Genomic DNA, 19283 nt, shown 5'->3' on the forward strand with positions numbered 1-19283 from the left:
TCAGGCCGCAGCTGGCTTCCTAATCGACGTGATGTGGGACCTAGACTGGCCAGGGTCCCTGGATGGGCTGCTGGGGGCTCCAAGTCCGTGATTCCCCAGGGTGCCTTGGAAGGATGAGTAACCAAGAAGGGTAGAGGGGCAAGTGAGGTCACAGGAGACTGGGAGCCCAGGAGCCCAGGGACGGGGCGCGGGTCTCCCAGCTGTGCTGAGGGCCAAGAGCAGGTCAGCGGGACGGAGGGCCATGGACGTTCAGTCGGCAATCATCAGATTATCACAACGACGTTAGTTACCTGGTCTGATGGACAAACAACATCTTAAAGTAATTGGAGAATGAAGCAAGAACTGATTTGTGTGCCTTGAAGTACACATCGCCGATGGCAACCGTGCAGTCACACAGGAAACCAAACTCGCGCTGAGCGTTTAACTGTTGCAGGAGAATAAGTCCATGGTTGGCCAAATCCATTTTTTAAAAAAATCTGCAAAGCAAACAATTTTTTTTAAGAAAGATGGTTCACAAATAGGTATGTATCCTTATAGTCACCAACAGTAATGATCACAGGTAACATGCCAGGCACTGCTAAAAACGCCCCCTAAATGGACTCAGTTAGTCTTCACAACAGCCCTCTGAGTAGCTGTCATACTCCCATGTCACCAAGGACAGGCGGCACTGCTGGGGAATCCAGGGATCGCTTGATTTGCCCGAGTTTACACAGACGGTTTCAGTGGAGAAGTCAGGAAATGAACTCAGAGAGTCTGACCTCCAGACAGCAATATTCCCAGATCATTCAGTCTTTTATTTTAGGATTCCAAATGCACATTTTAATGATCAAATCTCCGTAGAGATAAATTAAGGTGCTGGGTGAGCGTGGAGGTCATACCAAGATTTGGGGCAGTTGGTTATGCAGCCCCTACTGTGGCTAGGGCTGCCCCCTGGCAAAGGAGACGGAACTGCAGACCCCTTAGTCCCCTGGCTAAGGAGACGGAACTGCAGACCCCTTAGTCCCCTGGCTAAGGAGACGGAACTGCAGACCCCTTAGTCCCCTGGCAAAGGAGACGGAACTGCAGACCCCTCAATCCCCTGGCTAAGGAGACGGAACTGCAGACCCCTTAGTCCCCTGGCTAAAGAGACGGAACTGCAGACCCCTCAATCCCCTGGCTAAGGAGACGGAACTGCAGACCCCTTAGTCCCCTGGCTAAGGAAGGGTGCATGGGTGCTCGTCCCCCTTTTTTATGAAGGAGGAGAGGTGTCAGTAACATTGCCTAGACCAACTAGCTAGAAGGTGAGAGTTAATATTTAAATCTAAATGTTCTGACTCCAGATTCTAAGACCTTCATTCCTCACATATCACCCCAACGACCCACCCGGCCTGAAGCCATCTTCAACCAGAGCTGGTTCATCAAAGCAGGAGATGCCTCCTTTCCACAGTCGAAGAGCAAATAGAAGTCCATTACACATAGACCAACATCATGCTTCACAGTATACCTAGTGCTTAGAAAGATTCTGTATTCCTGAAGACTGGACTGTTGTCGTAATATAACGTTATAGTAACTAAATATAGAAAAATATGGAAGATATATAAAAGTAATTAAGATAATATTAAAATCAATTAAGGAAATTAAATAAAGTTATGCTGTCTGGATAGGAATTAATATAGTGTGTACAGATGTGATAAACAGACTCTGACTTTCAAGCAGGGCCCAGTTAGTGTGTGTGAAGTTACACCTAGATAAGGAGTGGCTTGATGTCATAACTTCGTAAGTAAGTTAACAGAAACAAGAAGCTTCCCTAAGAACACCTTAAAAGTGGCTTGATGTGACAGTTCAGTAAATTAACATACAAAGGGCTCCCTGCAAGGAACTCCCAAAAAGGTGGTTTGAGGTGATAATCCTGTAAATTGACACCAGTTAGAAGGCCTTGGCCGCCTGACCTGTGGTGGCGCAGTGGATCAAGTGTTGACTTGGAACGCTGAGGTTGGAGGTTCAAAACCCAGGGCTTGCCTGGTCAGAGCACATATGGGAAATGATGCTCCCTGTTCCTCCTCCCCCAGCTTTTCTCTCTCCTCCCTCACTAAAATGAATTAAAAAAAAGAAAAAAAGGAAAAAAAGGCGTTGGCCAGAAAAGGCACTAAAACTGAGTAAGGGCCCCCTGCTGCGGTAGTCGCCCAGACTCCAAGGTGAACGTGCACTGTCTCCACGCTGCTCTGAGCTCCGACCAAAAGACAGCCGAGAGGAGCATGCCGATGGGCCCCCTTAAGCTGTACCCAGGCACGCCAAAAGGATGTGTGAGTAATAAACTGCCTGTGTGATTCTTGCAACTAACTTGTGTGTGGTCGTGTCTTTCCTTCGGTGGCAATTGGTCTCGGCACTGATAAGTAGAGTCCTCACAGCTAAGTAGAATCCTCATAGACATCTCAAGAGGAGTCTCCAAGCGGCTGCCAGCCCTGCTGGGAAGCAGGAGTGTCCCACTGCACAGGGAAGTCGGATCAGGGATGCCTGATCCACGCAGAGCATGGGCTCTCCTGGGACAGGGACCAAGGCAGGGGTGTCCGCTCTTGCTGTTCAACAGAGTACTACAAGTCGTGGCGAGTACAACAAAGCAGGAAAAGGAAAAATAAACTGTCTCCATTTGCAGATGGCATGATTTGTTACTTAGAAAATTCCAAGGAATATACAAAAAACACTCCTAGAACTACTAAATAAGTTTGGCAATGCACAGGATATAAAACAAGCAGATAAAAATCTATTGTAATTCTATATACTTACTAACTTTGAACTTGTGGACCCTGAAATGAGAAATATTCCACTTACAATCACTAAAAAAGATGAAATAGATATATGAGAGTCTAACAAAACATGAATAAGACTTTGTTAAAAACTACAAAATGCTCAAGAAAGAAATAAAAAAGATCTTTTTTTTAATTTTTTTTTATTCATTTTTAGAGAGGAGAGAGAGACAGAGAGGGAGAGAGAGGAGAGAGAGACAGAGAGAGAGAGAGAAGGGGGGAGGAGCTGGAAGCATCAACTCCCATATGTGCCTTGACCAGGCAAGCCCAGGGTTTTGAACCGGCGACCTCAGCATTTCCAGGTCGACGCTTTATCCACTGCGCCACCACAGGTTAGGCGAAATAAAAAAGATCTTAATAGACACATACTGTATTTACAGTTAGGTAGACTCAACATAGTAAAAAAAAATAAGTTTTTTCCAAATTGACATACAGATTTTTTTTTTTATTTTTTTTTATTTTTTTATTTTTTTTTGTATTTCTCTGAAGCTGGAAACAGGGAGAGACAGTCAGACAGACTCCCGCATGCGCCCGACCGGGATCCACCTGGCATGCCCACCAGGGAGCGACGCTCTGCCCTCTAGGGGGCGATGCTCTGCCCCTCCGGGCGTCGCTCTGAAGCGACCAGAGCCACTCTAGCGCCTGGGGCAGAGGCCAAGGAGCCATCCCCAGCGCCCGGGCCATCTTTGCTCCAATGGAGCCTCGGCTGCGGGAGAGGAAGAGAGAGACAGAGAGGAAGGAGAGGGGGAGGGGTGGAGAAGCAGATGGGCGCTTCTCCTGTGTGCCCTGGCCGGGAATTGAACCCGGGACTTCTGCACGCCAGGCCGACGCTCTACCATTGAGCCAACCGGCCAGGACCCAGATTGACATATAGATTTGATTTAATTCCCATCAAAATACAAGTAAGATTATTTTGAAGACCTAATTGGCTTCATTACACAATTCATGATCAGGCAGCATCCTTTTCACAACTAGATACTTTTTTTTGTAGATATAATAAACAATAATCTAAAATGTATATGTAAAAGCAAAGCAACCAGAATAGGAAAATAATTTTTAAAAAGAGTAATAAACTAGCACTTTCACAGGTCCTCCTCGAGACAGTGGGGCCAGGACTTGGTAGCTGGTGCTGAAAGAAAAGCCTTGATTGCATCCTTGCTCTGGACCTGTGCCAGTGGCAGCAGTCACTCAACAAAACAGAGCAAAAAAAAAAAAAGAGTAATAAAGTGGCCCTGGCCGGTTGGCTCAGTGGTAGAGCATCAGCCCGGCATGTGGAAGTCCTGGGTTTGATTCCCAGCCAAGGCACACAGGAGAAGCGCCCATCTGCTTCTCCACCCCTCCCCTTCTCCTTCCTCTCTGTCTCTCTCTTCCCCTCCCGCAGCCAAGGCTCCATTGGAGCAAAGTTGGCCCGGGTGCTGAGCATGGCTCCATGGCCGCCTCCTCAGGCACTAGAATGGCTCTGGTTGCAGTGGAGCAACGCCCCAGATGGGCAGAGCATCGCCCCCTGGTGGGTTTGCCGGGTGGATCCCAGTTGGGCACATGTGGGAGTCTGTCTGACTGCCCCCCTCCTGCTTCTCACTTCGGAAAAAGAATAAAAAACTAATAAAGTGAGAGAAATCAGTGTATTTAAGTTCAAGATTGCATTATATAAGCTACAGTGCTCAAGACTATGTGGTATTGGTGGAGGGGTAAGCACAGGTCAGTTGAACAGAATAGAGAACTCAGAAGTAGACCCACATAAATATGCACAATTGTGTGCAAAGGCATGAAAGCAATTCTGTGGAGGAGGAATAATCAGTTCAACAAATGATCTGGGATCAACTGGACTTCCATAGGCAAAATGGGGGGGGGGAAACTTGTCCATAGGCAAAATGGGGGGGAAGAAACTTGACCTAAGACTGACCTTATATAAAAATTAACTTAAAGTGGATCACAGACTCAAAATGGCTTTAGGCGACCCCTGTGTTTTGGTCGTTCGACCCCCGCCGGGGTCGCGACCCACAAAAAATATGTATTTCTCGATGGCTTTAGGTGGCCCCTGGGTTTTGGCCGTTCGACCCCTGCCGGGGTCACGACCCACAGGTTGAGAACCGCTACCTTAGTTGTTCATTAATTGCTTTCTCATATGTGCCTTGACTGTGGGACTACAGAAGACCGAGTAACCCCTTGCTCAAGCCAGCGACCTTGGTTCCAAGCTGGTGAGCTTTTGCTCAAACCAGATGAGCCCGTGCTCAAGCTGGCGACCTTGGGGTCTCGAACCTGAGTCCTTCCGCATCCCAGTCCAACGCTCTATCCACTGCACCACTGCCTGGGCAGGCCCAAATTATAACTTTTGGGGAAAAAAAAGGGAGAAAACCTTAGAGATTTACGGTTTAGAGACTTTTTATACTTGATATCAAAAGTACAATTCATAACTAGAAATGGATAGACTTTATTAAATTTAAAACTCTCTAAAATCGATAGAATTAAAGAAGCTACTGTGGAGAATCAATTACTAATAAACTTTAAAATAAAAACACAATTCTTATACAGCAGGTGAACTCTCCACTCTCCTTCCTGTTCTAGAAATTGAGAAATTGACAGATGGAGAAATTAGCAAATGTGCCCTAACGCAAATGAATCGGAATAATATTTTGAGAGACTGATCAGGTCATAAAGCAAGAATCCAGTATGTCAGGTTTTGTGTTTTCTACCAAGAACTGTATCCATGCTCCGGCTGGGTAGCTAAGTTGGTTAGAGCAGTGGTCCCCAATTCCCGGTACTAGTCCGTGGGCCATTTGATACCGGTCGGCAGAGAAAGAATAAATAACTTACATTATTTCCGTTTTATTTATATTTAAGTCTGAACGATGTTTTATTTTTAAGAAAATGACCAGATTCCCTCTGTTACATCCGTCTAAGACTCACTCTTGACGCTTGTCTCGGTCACGTGATACATTTATCCATCCCACCCTAAAGGCTGGTCCGTGAAAATATTTTCTGACATTAAACCGGTCTGTGGCCCGAAAAAGGTTGGGGACCACTGATGTATTTGACTCTGATCATGATTCCCTGTGTGTTTAGGGCACATCCGGCATCACTTTCACTGACAGTAGCTTCAAATAAATTAACACAGTGGTCCCCAACCTTTTTTGGGCCACGGACCGGTTTAACATCAGAAAATATTTTCACGGACTGGCCTTTAGGATGGGACGGATAGATGTATCACGTGACCGAGACAAGCGTCAAGAGTGAGTCTTAGATGGATGTAACAGAGGGAATCTGGTCATTTTCTTAAAAATAAAACATCGTTCAGACTTAAATATAAATAAAATGGAAATAATGTAAGTTATTTATTCTTTCTCTGTGGACCGGTATCGGTCTGCGTCCTGGGGGTTGGGGACCACTGCACTAACACACTGTTACAATATTACTCCCTTGATGTAATGAGGAGAGTAGCTATTATTTACGGAGTGTTTTCTGTTATCTGTTCATTTTCAGATGTTACTCATTTAATTTCACATGAACTTATTTGAGCTATCTGAGGTATTGCTACCCACACGTTTTATAAATGAGGACATGGGCGTGGATAAGGTAGGTTGCTTGCACAAGATTATAGAATCCGTAAGTGCAAACAGGCCCATGTGATGTGTCAGAGCTTACAACTGCAAATGTGTTTGTTTAAAATGAATAAGAAGTAGTCTTTTTATTGCTGCTTTTACACATATATTCTTGTTATAAGAGATTTAAATATTTATTTATTTATTTACAGAGACAGAGAGAGTCAGAGAGAGGATAGACAGGGACAGACAGACAGGAACGGAGAGATGAGAAGCATCAATCATTAGTTTTTCGTTGCACATTGTGACACCTTAGTTGTTCATTGATTGCTTTCTCATATGTGCCTTGACTGCGGGCCTTCGGCGGACCGAGTAACCCCTTGCTCAAGGCCAGTGACCTTGGGTCCAAGCTGGTGACCTCGGGGTCTCGAACCTGGGTCCTTCCGCATCCCAGTCTGACGCTCTATCCACTGCGCCACTGCCTGGTCAGGCAAGAGATTTAAATATTATGGACAAAATGTGAGAGCTGTCCATCACCCAGCAGTTGTCCACACTCTGCCCAGCGCTGGGGATTATCACTTTTTAAAGCATCTTTGCCAATGTCACTTTTTTTACTTTTGATGGATTTAATGATGAGGTGAAGTATATTTTACATTAATGATCATTTATATTTCCCCTTGTATCTCTTCATGAGCTTTGCTCATTTATTTTAAATCGAGTTGTTTGTTTTCTTTCTCATCGATCTGTAAAATCCTTTGTATATAAGAAAAATGAGCCCTTTGTCACAACTGCTAATATTTTTCTCTTGATTTTGTTTTATAGAGATTTTTTTTGTGTGTGTGGCAGAGACAGGGAGAGTCAGAGAGAGGGACAGACAGGAACAGAGAGAGATGAGAAAGATCAATTCTTCATTGCGGTTCCAGTTCCTTAGTTGTTCATTGATTGATTTCTTATATGTGCCTTGACTGGGGAGCTATAGAGACTGAGTGATCCCTTGCTCGAGCCAGCGACCTTGCGCTCAAGCTGGTGATCCTTGTTAAAACCAGATGAGCCCACGCTCAAGCTGGCGACCTCGAGGTTTCGAACCTGGGTCCTCCACATCCCAGTACAATGCTCTATCCACTGCGCCACTGCCTGGTCAGGCTATAGAGATTTTTGACATACACAATTTTCCATTTAATGTCATCAAATTTATCAGTATTTTACAGGAGGATTTTCAGGTTTTATATTAAAGGATACATATTATCTTCTTTGATAGAACAAAATATATGATTCCCTCTCATGCCCTACAGAGACAAACATAAGTCTTTTATTCAGACGGTAAGAATGAAGCCATGTTAAAACGGCAAAATGCTTCTTTTTTTAAGGGAGTCTACTAGTTATTTCAGTGTCTCAGCTTTGGAGCCTCTAAAATAGGAAACACGCTGACCCTGCCCTTCAAATACTAAGGGAAGGAAACGGTGCAGGAGTCTCAGAGAAGTGCTACAAATGAAAGGAGGAAAGACAAAGGGAACAGCTGTATGTTTATAATTCACATGGGGGAAAAAAACCCCACACTGATCAATTTCTATAAATCATATTTTAACCCTGGCTGGGTGGCCCAGTGAATACAGCATCGTCCTGGTGCGCTGAGGTCCAACATCCCCAGTCAGGGCAAATACAAGGAGCACCAACGAGCGCATAACTGAACGGAACAATGAGTTGATGCTTCTCTCTCTCTCTCTCTCTCTCTCTCTCTCTCTCTCCCCCCCTCTCCCTCACCCTCACTTCTCTTCCTCCTTTCATCTCTTTCTCAAATCAATGAAAAACAATAAATAAAAATCTTATTTTGGAGACTAAAAAAGGCTTTCTCAGGAAGAAATATACCTGAGAACGAGCCTGAGATAAAGGGGTGAGAGGGAGGAGGAGGAGGAGGAGGAGGAAGGAGGCAGAGAGGAGGAGGGAGGAGAGAAGGAGAGGCAGGTGACAGAAGGGGACCAGGCCTGGATCTGACCAGAAGTGTATCCCTGGCAGTTCCCACCCTGCCCGCCCAGCTGACAGCACTGCCCCTTTCTAAATCTTCTTCCTCATAGCCTGACCTGTGGTGGCGCAGTGGATAAACCGTCAACCTGGAAACGCTGAGGTTGCCGGTTCAAAACCCTGGGCTTGCCTGGTCAAGGCACATATGGGGAGTTGATGCTTCCTGCTCCTTCCACCTTCTCTCTCTCTCTCTCTCTCTCTCTCTCTCTCTCTCTCTCTCTCTCTAATGAATAAAAAAAAAATCTTAAATCTTCTTCCTCATCAAAGCCCCTTCTCAATCATTACCATGAGGCTTGTGGAAGAATGTTGTGTAGGCTGAGGCCGCAGCCTCTCCACCCTGGCCCTGCGGGAGGCTACCGCCCAGCCCTGTGGAAGGAATGCCTGCTCTTCCACCTCCATCACTGGCTCAGCGGCCACTTCGGGCCCGCTGCAGTGAAGTGGCTCACCACGGTCACCAAGGATGGTTTCCCAGCCCTATGGACTCTACCACTCTGCAGCACTTAACACCCTTCCTCCTGCGCCACCAATATCCTGTCCCAGGCTCCCAGGCCCTGCACTCTGGTTTGGTCTCATCTCCGGCTATTCTATTTTAATCTCCATCAACAACTCCTCTGTCACCGATGCTCTCTCTGCCTGTGGTTCACAGCCCGCTCCTCAATCTGCAGGCTCTCTTCGGTGATCTGACCCGCTTCCACCTGGATGTCCCATAGATGGAACGTCCCTACATGTCCTTGGTGCATGGTGCTGCCTTTGGCCCCTTGGCCACTCCAGGAAACCCAGTGTAACTTTCAGGCCTCCACTCCTCTCATCTCTCCAATCAGCCACCAAGTCCCGCCAACCTGAAGTCTGTACCACGGCCCAGCCTTAGCTCTCTCTCTCCACTTGTCTCCTGTTTCCAGCTCCAGACCCTCTAATCCATCTGCAACCATCTTCCCAAAGAGCAAATATGATGTTCCTGTCCTCACTATTGCCTTTGGGATGAAACCCCAAAGAGAGAGCGCATGCCAGCCAGGACAGCCAGGGACAGACAGAGAGGAAGGGAGAGAGATGAGAAGCATCAACTCGTAGTTGCAGCACCTTAGTTGTTCATTGATTGCTTTCTCATACGTGCCCTGACTGGGAGGCTCCAGCCAAGCCAGTGACCCCTTGCTCAAGCCAGCAACCTTCAGCTCAAGCCATGACCTTGGGCTTCAAGCCAGCGATCATGGGGTCATGTCTATGATCCCACACTCAAGCCGGTCACTCCACTCAAGCTGCTGAGCCTGCACGCAAGCCAGCAACCTTGAGGTGAAACCCAAATTCTTCAACATAACTTACCCAGTCCTCATGACCCCAGCCCTGCTAATTCTGCACTATATGTTCTAGCACAAATCTAATCTAATGGTTTCCTGGATTTGGATTTCAGACCTACTAAAAGCCAACCAACCAACCAACCAACCTCAAAGTGGGGACACCAACAGATGTGGCTCCCTCTTTATTTTGCAAGAAGAGCCATAAAACAGTCATATACTAGTAGGAATGGGAGACTTTTAAATACAAATAGGTAGAAAGGTCATAATGTCAGAATATCTTTATAAAGAAAGGGCAAGTTTGGCACTATCATTTATATATATTCAACATGTAAAAAAATAAATTATTTTCTAATGAAAAGACATCCCAATATAGAATTTTACTTTAAGACATAAAGTTGTGCCTAATTGTTTTTTGGATACAAGACTGTCTGCTTGGTGATCTTTATGAAGTGGTCAGTAAGTGTCCTAATTTGTTCTGAAATCCAGGTATTATTAAAAATCCAGTTTTATTCAAGTATGTTAATAGAGACAAAATGGTGTTATTTCACTCACTTTGGAAATTCTGAGTGAACTGAGATAGGATGAAGAAGGTGCCAGAAGGTCCTGGATGCCCAGGACATTGGTGGGTCCTAACGGTCTGCTGCACTCACTGCGGGACCTCACTCTCAGTGCTGAGTGGCTCAGCAACCTAATTTCTACAGAGTCAAGAGAGGGCCTGTTTGAACCTGCTGCTTTTCCAGGGACTCGCCACTGCTCCCTGCTCCCAGCTCCACCTGTCTTCTGCAAGAATTCCGACACTCACAGGAGAGCCCTTCCGGTCTCTGGGGCATCTGTGAAAAGCCAGTTTACATGTCTGCCTGATGTTTCCAGAAAGCGGGCGCTAAGTCCTATCATTTATTTGTCCATGTGACAGCCCTGTCTGGTGTTCAATATTAATTTTTTTAAATTTATTGATTGGTTTTAGAGAGAAAGGGAGAGGGAGAGAGAAACATTGATTTGTTGTTCTGCTTATTTATGTACTCATTGCTTGGTTCTTTTATGTGCCCTGATGGGGATCGAACCCACAATCTTGGCAATCTTGGCACATTGGGACAACACCTAGCCAACTGAGTTACCTGGACTGGGTCTGGTGTTCAATATAAGTTATATAAATCAATAACTATATGTTTGGAGAGGGGAGTGTTGAGTTACAGTTATAGCTTCGTCTCTTACCAGCTGGCAATTTGGGGTAAAAGTTCAATTTCTACTTAGATTAACCTAAAATATTCTCATGAGTTTACTGTGTTATGTTGGAAGGATATTTCAATTTTAAATGTCATTTCAGCCTGACCAGGCGGTGGCGCAGTGGATAGAGTGTCGGACTGGGATGTAGAGGACCCAGGTTTGAGACCCTGAGGTCGCCAGCTTGAGCGCGGGCTCATCTGGTTTGAGCGAAGCTCACCAGCTTGGACCCAAGGTCACTGGCTCGAGCAAGAGATTACTCAGTCTGCTGAATGCCCGTAGTCAAGGCACATATGAGAAAGCAATCAATGAACAACTAAGGTGTCGCCACAAAAATCTGATGATTGATGCTTCTCATCTCTCTCCGTTCCTATCTGTCTGTCCCTATCTATCCCTCTCTCTCTCTGACTCTCTCTCTGTTAAAAAACAAACAAACAAAATGTCATTTCATGTTTCTTCATGCTAACAATAGAGTTCTGAATAGTGCTTTATAGTTTATAATAACCCTTCATACATAACATTTAATCCTCAATAATACCATGGTATATCATTTTCTTGCTATTCACTATTAATAATAATAATAACCACAGCATTAATGAAAAATGACCATGTACATGCCAAGGATCGGTTATCCTCTTTCCAGAGGAAGAATTCAGACTCAGAGAGGTGAAGTAACTTGCTCACATGTAGGGCTACCTCTTTTTTTTTTTTTTTTAACACATTAAAAAAATTTTTTAAAATTGATTTTAGTGAAAGAAGAAGGGAGAGAAAGACAGGAACATGAATTTGTATGTGCCCTGACCGGGGTCAAACTGGCAACCTCTGCACTTGTGGACAATGCTCTACTCAGCTGAGCTATCCAACCAGGGCAGGCTAACTCTTAAGAAGCAGATCTGAGGGGGTGGGGGGTGGATAGAAGCAGCAGATTGGAGAAGTGGTCAAATATCTGGTGAGGGCTCTCTAAAGTGCCAGGCCTAGGGGATGTGATGATATGCAGAATACACGAATTCCAGGGTGTAATCAAGTATGTACACACATTTATAATAGCCAGCTCTGATAAGAGCTATCAAAGTATAAGTAAATATGAAGTTCTAATTTGGGGTCTGGGGGTCAGGAAAGTCTTTTGTAAAGGAATGCTAGGTAAGCAGATAAAGAATGAGATGAGTTTATCGGGCAAAAACAGAGTATTCCAGGCAGAGGGATCAGCACTTGCAAAAGTCTTAAGACGGGAGGGAGCAAGATGCAACTGAGGAATGGGAGGGGGGCCACTGTGGCTTTAAGGCAAAGAGCCGGGGAAGAACGGGGCAAGATGAGGCTGGGGCTCAGGTACTGTTACTCATCTGTTTTGGTTCTGTTTTTCTAAAGATTTTATTTACTCATTTTAGAGAGCAGAGAGAGAAGGGGGGAGGAGTGGGAAGCCTCAATTCACAGTTGCTTCTCGTATGTGCCTTGACCAGCCAAGTCTGGGGTTTCAAACCAGCAACCTCAGCGTTCCAGGTTGATGCTTTGTCCCCTGCACCACTACTGGTCAGGCTGGTACGCATCCTGAAAGTGACGAGAAGCCACTGAAGGGATTTCCAGCAGGGTGACACGATCAGATGTCTGCAATTTCAAAATGAACTCAATTGGGGGGGGTGGTAGTGGTCAAGAGGTGGGCGAGGGGAGATATGTTAGAGGTGGTTGAGAGGGGAGAGGCCAGACGGGGCAGGGGTGATGAAGAAGAGGAAGGGCAGGATCTGAAAGACAGTGTAACTGCAGAGACTGGGCTCTCCGCTACAGGAGGGGACATAGGCCAAAATCCGATTTTGTGGGGAAGATCATGAAGTTAGCTTCTCTGGACTGTGTTTGTCTGAGAGTCTTTGGAGAAGCCAGGTGTGTCTGACCTATTAAGTCACATGACAGTTCAGTGCAACGAAAACTGTAAACAAGCTGGAGTCAAACTGAACTGGGGTCTTCTGGGGATAAATCTCATGCTTTTTCCACCACACTACCTTGCCATAGTAAATTCAGAGACTGTAAGATAGGTCATGTTGAAATAAAGAGAAACGACTTCTCAAAGCCAAATGTAAATGATCGTTTATACTGCTGAATGCTTTGGCTTTGATCACCATTTCTTCCCACACTGATAACAGATACTACACAGATGTCAAGTGCTTTTAGCTTCCATCACGTGGCACAGCTGGGCTGATCTTGAGTTACTCAGCTTTTGGGGGTGCAGCTGAATGGGACAAACATAATCACACTAGGTTGTGACAACCCAAGTTCCTCCCTCACTTTCAGAATAGGAACAGGAGGCCAAAACAGCTTTTAGGAATTGATGATTCACTTTTAAAAGATAATAGCTCTCTTAAGATACTAAATACCACTTAGACTACCCATTTCAAGGGCAATAAAAGGTCCTCTAAAGTTCTTGATTTTATTTAAGTGAAGCATATACAAATATTGTAATGCACAGGACACATCAGTAACAGAAAAGCACTACCCACAAGTAAGATTGATTCCTTCAAGTGGTTACACCACTTACCAGGATAAAAAAACTGCTTTTTTTCAGTTAGTATTATTAATAATAAATACTCAAGGGCCCACAAAGTAAACTTGAATGAGCCTGGTCATTTGCATTTTTGTAAATTTTAAAACTGCATTTCAAAGCTAGGAAATGTATCTTATTTAGTTGTGGTGACAGATTGGTGTATATACATATATTTTAACATTTCTTGAGTTTATCCTCTTCTACAGTAATTAGAAAAAGAAGGTACACAAACTAACCAATAGCAGTTACTTTGACTTTGGAAAGTATTGCATTTATAAAAGATTTGTCTTTTCAATTATATTTTGCCTAAGTTAACATTAAAATTAGTTTTTAATTTCTGAGTACAAGTTGAGGTCAGTGCAGGGACAGTTTAGGTGTCAAGAAGAAGCAGGTCACAAATTCACGGCTAGTAAAGAGTTGATATTAAAGTGATAATTCTTAAGCCATTATGCGACAATCAACTTTAGGAACACCTACATGTGAGTACACAGCAAAATTTAAAACCTAATCTAATTTGCTTCTAATAACCCACCAATGTAGAGATTGCCTTCCTTATTTAAATGCTGTATGATGGTTAGTAAAATCAATCTGCACAAAACAAAGTCATGGTCCTTACTGGGTAGCTCAGCTGGTAGTGTCATCCGGATACACCAAGGTTGCAGGTTTAATCCCCAGGGTTAGGGCACATACAAGAATCAATCAATGAACCTGACCAGGTGATAAGCAGGGGATAGAGTGGACTGGGATGCAGAGGACCCAGGCTCAAACCCCGAGGTCTCAGGCAGGAGTGCAGACTCATCTGGCTTGAGTGTGGGCTCACCAGTTTGAGTGTGAGATCATAGACCCGACCCCATGGTCGCTGGCTTGAGCCCAAAGGTGGCTGGTTAGAAGCCCAAGGTCGCCAGCTTGAGCCCAAGGTTGCTGGCTTGAACAAAGGGTCACTTGCTCTGCTATAGCCCCCTCCCCCACCCAGGTCAAGGCACATATGAGAAAGCAATCGCTGAACAACTACGGAACCACAACGAAGAACTGATGCTTCTCACCTTGCCCCCTTCCTGTCTGTCTTTCTCTCTGACTCTAAAAAAACTCTCTGTTAAAAACCCCCCACAAAAACACAGAAAAAGAAAAAACCTCCATCTAATGTTTAGGATATTTACTTTATTTCCTCCCTCAGGTAATAAAAATTCTCAACTCCCTTTTAGGTTTTCAGGGTCACGCTTTGGAACTGTAATACCCCAAGGCAGTAGGTAAAGCAATAAATGTCCTCTTGCCAGATGCATTTTGAAATTCCTGGTAAAGTCTCCAGCCAAACAGCAGTTCTTCCTTTACTGGGCCAGGCTGGTGCCGCAGTACTTGCCCAGAGTTTCAAAGTTACTTCAGGGAAAGAAGAGTGAGTGGGTCTAGGGATGATGCTCCCAGAGACAGGCAGGAGATGGCAGGAGAGGCTCCTTCTCAGGAGCTGACCCCTTAGCAATCTCCTTCAGTTCCTGCTCGATTTCAGTACTTCTCAGGCTGGGAAAAGCGTAACCCCTCACATAGGGATATGCAGTGTTCTCAAGGCGCATATTCTTAGAGGGCTGGGATGAATACAATATGATATTATTTTAAAGAAGTTTTATAGTACAAAAGCGCAGAATCTGGAGGACAGTGTAATATTCATATTAATCTTTAAAATAAAAACGAAATTGTCACAATGGCAGTTTTTATTCTACGACCTAAAACATGCCTATTTATTCTCTGCGGCTGGAGTATTGTGGTGGAAGTTTGTAGAGCATTACCTACCTATTTACACTCTCTTTGAAGGGAAGCTTTAAAACTGGCAAGGAAGCAGCTGGACTGGACAATATAGCTTTAGGGGTGGTTTATCTGTCACCCACTCTGAACGCCTTCCCTGTTGGTTATTGGTGGCACTTAATAGCACTGGTATATTACTTCTTGTACTTGGAGTTCTTATGAGGATTTCAGTAACAGGTCAATTCCGTGTGTAAGGCCAGAAGCCAGGGCCACTACTATCAAAGCAGCCTGGCCCATGCAGGTTCACATTGGATTCGGACAGTCGGTAAAGAAACAACGGAGCCACAAACTGGTGGGCCATAGTCTTTAATCCTAGTTTGCACCCGGCGGGCAAGTAAAAACATACACTGGGCTCCAAAACCCAGTCACATTCAGTGCTCACAAAGCTACTGACTTATCCGAGTTTCCTAGAATCAAAGGTTTTTAGCTCACCAGACTTATTCACCTCTGTTCCCCATCTCCTTCCTTCTCCCTGCACAAACTCTGCACTAACTGGCTTCTCACTCAACACTCCACCATTTTGGCTGCTTCTCCTGGCCTCCTCCACATGGCCTTTCTCTGCTCTGCTCTCTAACGCTAATCCCAGGAACCAAGAGCCAGCTCCCGTTCTGCCCCCATTTTATAGTGTAGCTTCACAACCTTTAATCCAATATACAAAATAGGGAAGTCTCTAATACAAAGTCACTTCTTTGAGGTATGATTGGATTGTACCACCCCACATCAAAAAGGGTGGGAAAGGCTTAATCCCAAAACCAAGCCCCAGGCTACAAGGATTCTGCCTGCCTTTAGCCCACCCCCAATACGCATTAATATCACCTGGGCAATGGCCTCCACGTGGGCAGCGTCATCTTTAACAAAGTGAGCATAATATATTTTATCTGCCCAACACCTTGGCTAGAAGATAAACATATAAACCATATATTTAAGTGAGAAACATCCTATTTGAAGGAATGTAGTATTAGTTGTAATCTTTCTTCCTAAGAATTACCTTTTAACAGTTTGTTAACACCCTGGATAGACACCAAGGTTATTTAGAATGTGTGAAGCCAGTGTACACGGCCACCATCACAGCCGCTGGCCCTGAGAAGAGGGGAGATAGTGAGACAGACTCCCGCATGCACCCCCACCTTGATCCATCCAGCAACCCCTACCTGGGGCAATGCTAGAATCAACAGAGCCATTTTTAGCAGCAGAGGGTAAGAGGCAAGCAAGCTATCCTCCATGACAGGGCGGATGCTGGAACCAATGGAGCCTCTGGCTGCCAGAGGGGAAGAGAAGCAGATAGATGGTGGGTACTCCTGTGTGCTCCGACCAGGAATGGAAGCCCGGAAGTCCATATGCCCGGCAATGGCCTATCTATCCACTGAACCAGCCAGCAGGGCAGAATGCAAAATAAAATAATTTTTTTGTTTGTAATAAATCAGAGAAATGAGAATTTAAAAACGTGTGAATTCCAATTTCCAATTTAAATTCAAGCCTCTCATATTAAAATGCTAGTGCCAGTCACACTGCTCCTTGTGTTGCATCAGGGTCAGACATAGACGGTCCATCCCTGAAAGGACAGGGCAGCCCAATTAAGGAAATCCAGAGCACCCTGGACCGTTTTAATGTTTTATTTTACCAAGACAATAACCTAGGAAAAGAAATACAATTGAGTCTCATATGCTAAGAGAGCACACTAGATAAGCAAATGAACCCTGCAGATGGGTGGGGTCAAGAAAGAGCCTGGGGTATTTCCCTAAGGCACAATTAGGAGTTCAATAATTGCTAAGTTCTTGCAGTAAATGGTGTAGCAATAACTTAACTGTATTTTCACTCTGGCCAGTTGCCTGCTCTACTACCTTTGCTTTCATTTTTATTGCCCTCTTTAATTCACTACCGGCTGAAAGCGAGAAGAACCATGCTTCCTAAGCATCTACACTACCAGTTCTCTTTGCAGTCCTGCTCAAACATTAATGGTTTGGGGTTTTCGCTGCACCGAGAAGACGACTCGGGGTGGGAAGCGGCCTCCGCGCCCCGGACCGCCCCTTCTCGGAACCCTACGGGGGTGAGGGCTGAGCCGGCCCCACGCCGCGAGGCTGAGCAGCATAAACCACAGAGCAGCTCCTGGCCTTATCGGAAGCGCACATCGCCCGCGGGGCGGAAGCCCGAGGCCCCCCGCTCAGCGCGCCCACACCCGCCGTCTGGCCCGCAGCGGGCGAACGAGGCGGTACCCGGGAAGACCTACATTTCCCTGGCCCGCCGAGAGTGGGCCAACGGCCGCCCCGCCCCGCCCGGCTCCGCCCCGCCCCAGGGGGCGGGGCCGGCCAGAACGGAGGGGGCCGGGAGCACAGGCGCCGCGCACCCCGGCCCGCCCCCAGCCCCTGGGGCTGAGAGAAAGGAGGGGAGGGGCGACGCATTCGGGCTGCGCCGTCCCGCGTGCGCGCGCGCGCTCGCCCCAAGTCCCGCGGAGTTTAACACAATGCCGACGCCTACGCCGTGCGCAACGCCCCGGCCGGCGCAACAGTCCCGGCGCCGGGGGCGGGGGTGGACAGACAAGGAGAGGGGAAGAGCGCGCGCGAGAGCCGGAGACAGCGCGAGACCCACAGAGGCCGGAAGCGCGCGTGCGCGCCCCCGCCCGCGGGCGGGGAGGCGGAGCCGCAGCAGTAGCGGCAGCAGCTGTAGGAGCCGCTGCAGCTGGGAGAAGCGCCAGAGAGGCCGGGCCTGCTCCGGTCGGACCGGATCCCTCCCCTCCCCCTCCCTGCTCGCTCCCCTCCCCCAAACCACTTCCGCAGCTCGCGGCCTTGCCGCCGAAGAAGCAGCGGCGGCGGCAGCAGAAGGCGGCGGCCAGGCGTCGGAAGGATTACGCACCTGACGGGCCCTCCTCTTGGGGCTCCAGCGCGGGCCGCTCACCGGCCGCCGCCGCTCGGGACGCACTTCGCGGTGGCGGCGGGAAGGGAGGGACCGGCGACGGAGAACGGAACGCGGATCGCCCCCTCCCCTTCTCCCTCCCTCCCTCCTCCGATCCGCCGCCCGCCCTCTCGGCTTCCGTCCCCTCCCCCTCCCGCAAAGCCCCGGATGGAGCCGCCGCCGACTCGCCGCCGCCTGGCTCCGGGGGATGGTTTTGTCAGGCGGCCAGAGCCCCGGCGCCAGGCGCGGCCGCCGCCGCCCCCAGGGGCGCCCCTGCCTTTACTTCCCAGAACCGGGTCCCCGTGTGGCCCGGGCCCTCCGCCTGCCTTCAGCCGGAGCCCCGGGACGGGGGTCATTCGCCTTCTTTGTTGCCACCGCCGCTGCCGGAACCGTTTGCGAGCTCCGGTGGCCCCCGCCCCCCCTCCGCCCTCCCGGGCCCGGGCCGGGGGCGGCACGTGGGCACCCGCCCCGGGAGGCGGAGGCGGAGGCGGTGCGCGCTTACCTGTCGCCGGTGCCGCTGCGGCGGGGGGTGCGGAGGAGACAGCGCTGGGCAGCCGGGGCCGCGCTCTCCCCGCCGCCGCCGCCTCTGCCTCTCGGTGTTGCTGCTGCTGCTGCTGCCGCCGCGGTCGGTGTCTCCGGCGCGGCGGCGGCGGCGGCGGCGGGGCTTTTCCTGTCCGGTTACGTTAAGGTCACATGACCGAGAGAGCGGAGCGACTAGTGCAAAGAGGCTGAGAGCGGCTCCCGCCGGGGGGGAGAGGCGGCGAGAGAGCAGTGGCGGCAAGAGCCCCCTCCGCCCCCCTCCCGCCGCCTCCCCTCCCCCTGCCCGCCTCCGCCTCCGCCTCCTGCTGCTCTGCCGCCGCCGCTGCCGCCGCCTGCAGCACTCACTCCGCTGCCGCTCCCACCCAGGCTCGGCTCTCCGCTCCCCGCTCCGGCTAAACTTCTGCAAACCATGTGCAGCGCGGCCGAGGCGAGCAAACTTCTCTCCGCTTCCCGGGGCTGCAGGCTTGAGCCCCAAGCCCCGTGTTTACAGAAAGCGTTTGGGTCGGACGACCCTGGAGATACCCGGGCAAGGATGCAGCGCTGTTGCTCGGCTGCTTCTGCTTGACGTCTCTTGATCTAGACATTTGTCCCTTGACTTTTTGTATAAGTTTTCACTTGAAGGCTTGAAATGGAGTAGGCTTGAGAATTAAGAGTGAGAATTCTAAATCAAGAATGC

The 19283-nt window shown here is 48.0% G+C and overlaps 1 protein-coding gene and 1 non-coding gene across 3 annotated transcripts in view; one reads left to right on the forward strand and one right to left on the reverse strand.

Moving 5' to 3' along the window:
• ZBTB2 (zinc finger and BTB domain containing 2) overlaps nucleotides 1-18848 on the reverse strand; it is a 30484-nt gene extending 11636 nt beyond the window's left edge. Inside the window, exons 1-2 of one of the 2 annotated variants that reach the window (XM_066248315.1) lie at nucleotides 18570-18848; nucleotides 291-476 (exon numbers count right to left, since the gene is read on the reverse strand). In XM_066248315.1, the coding sequence (XP_066104412.1) occupies nucleotides 291-463 (173 nt within the window). In that variant the 5' untranslated portion in view covers nucleotides 464-476; nucleotides 18570-18848. Of the gene's footprint in view, nucleotides 1-290; nucleotides 477-18028; nucleotides 18177-18569 lie in introns of those variants that run through there. The other variant, XM_066248316.1, reaches the window with a different exon arrangement.
• LOC136316531 (small nucleolar RNA SNORA30/SNORA37 family) lies at nucleotides 3857-3985 on the forward strand. The gene has a single exon (XR_010727761.1). It is a non-coding gene; the product is annotated as a small nucleolar RNA SNORA30/SNORA37 family (small nucleolar RNA).
• Nucleotides 18849-19283: the final 435 nt, after the last annotated feature.

This window comes from Saccopteryx bilineata, chromosome 12, assembly GCF_036850765.1.
Source record: "Saccopteryx bilineata isolate mSacBil1 chromosome 12, mSacBil1_pri_phased_curated, whole genome shotgun sequence".
Classification (NCBI taxonomy): domain Eukaryota; kingdom Metazoa; phylum Chordata; class Mammalia; order Chiroptera; family Emballonuridae; genus Saccopteryx; species Saccopteryx bilineata.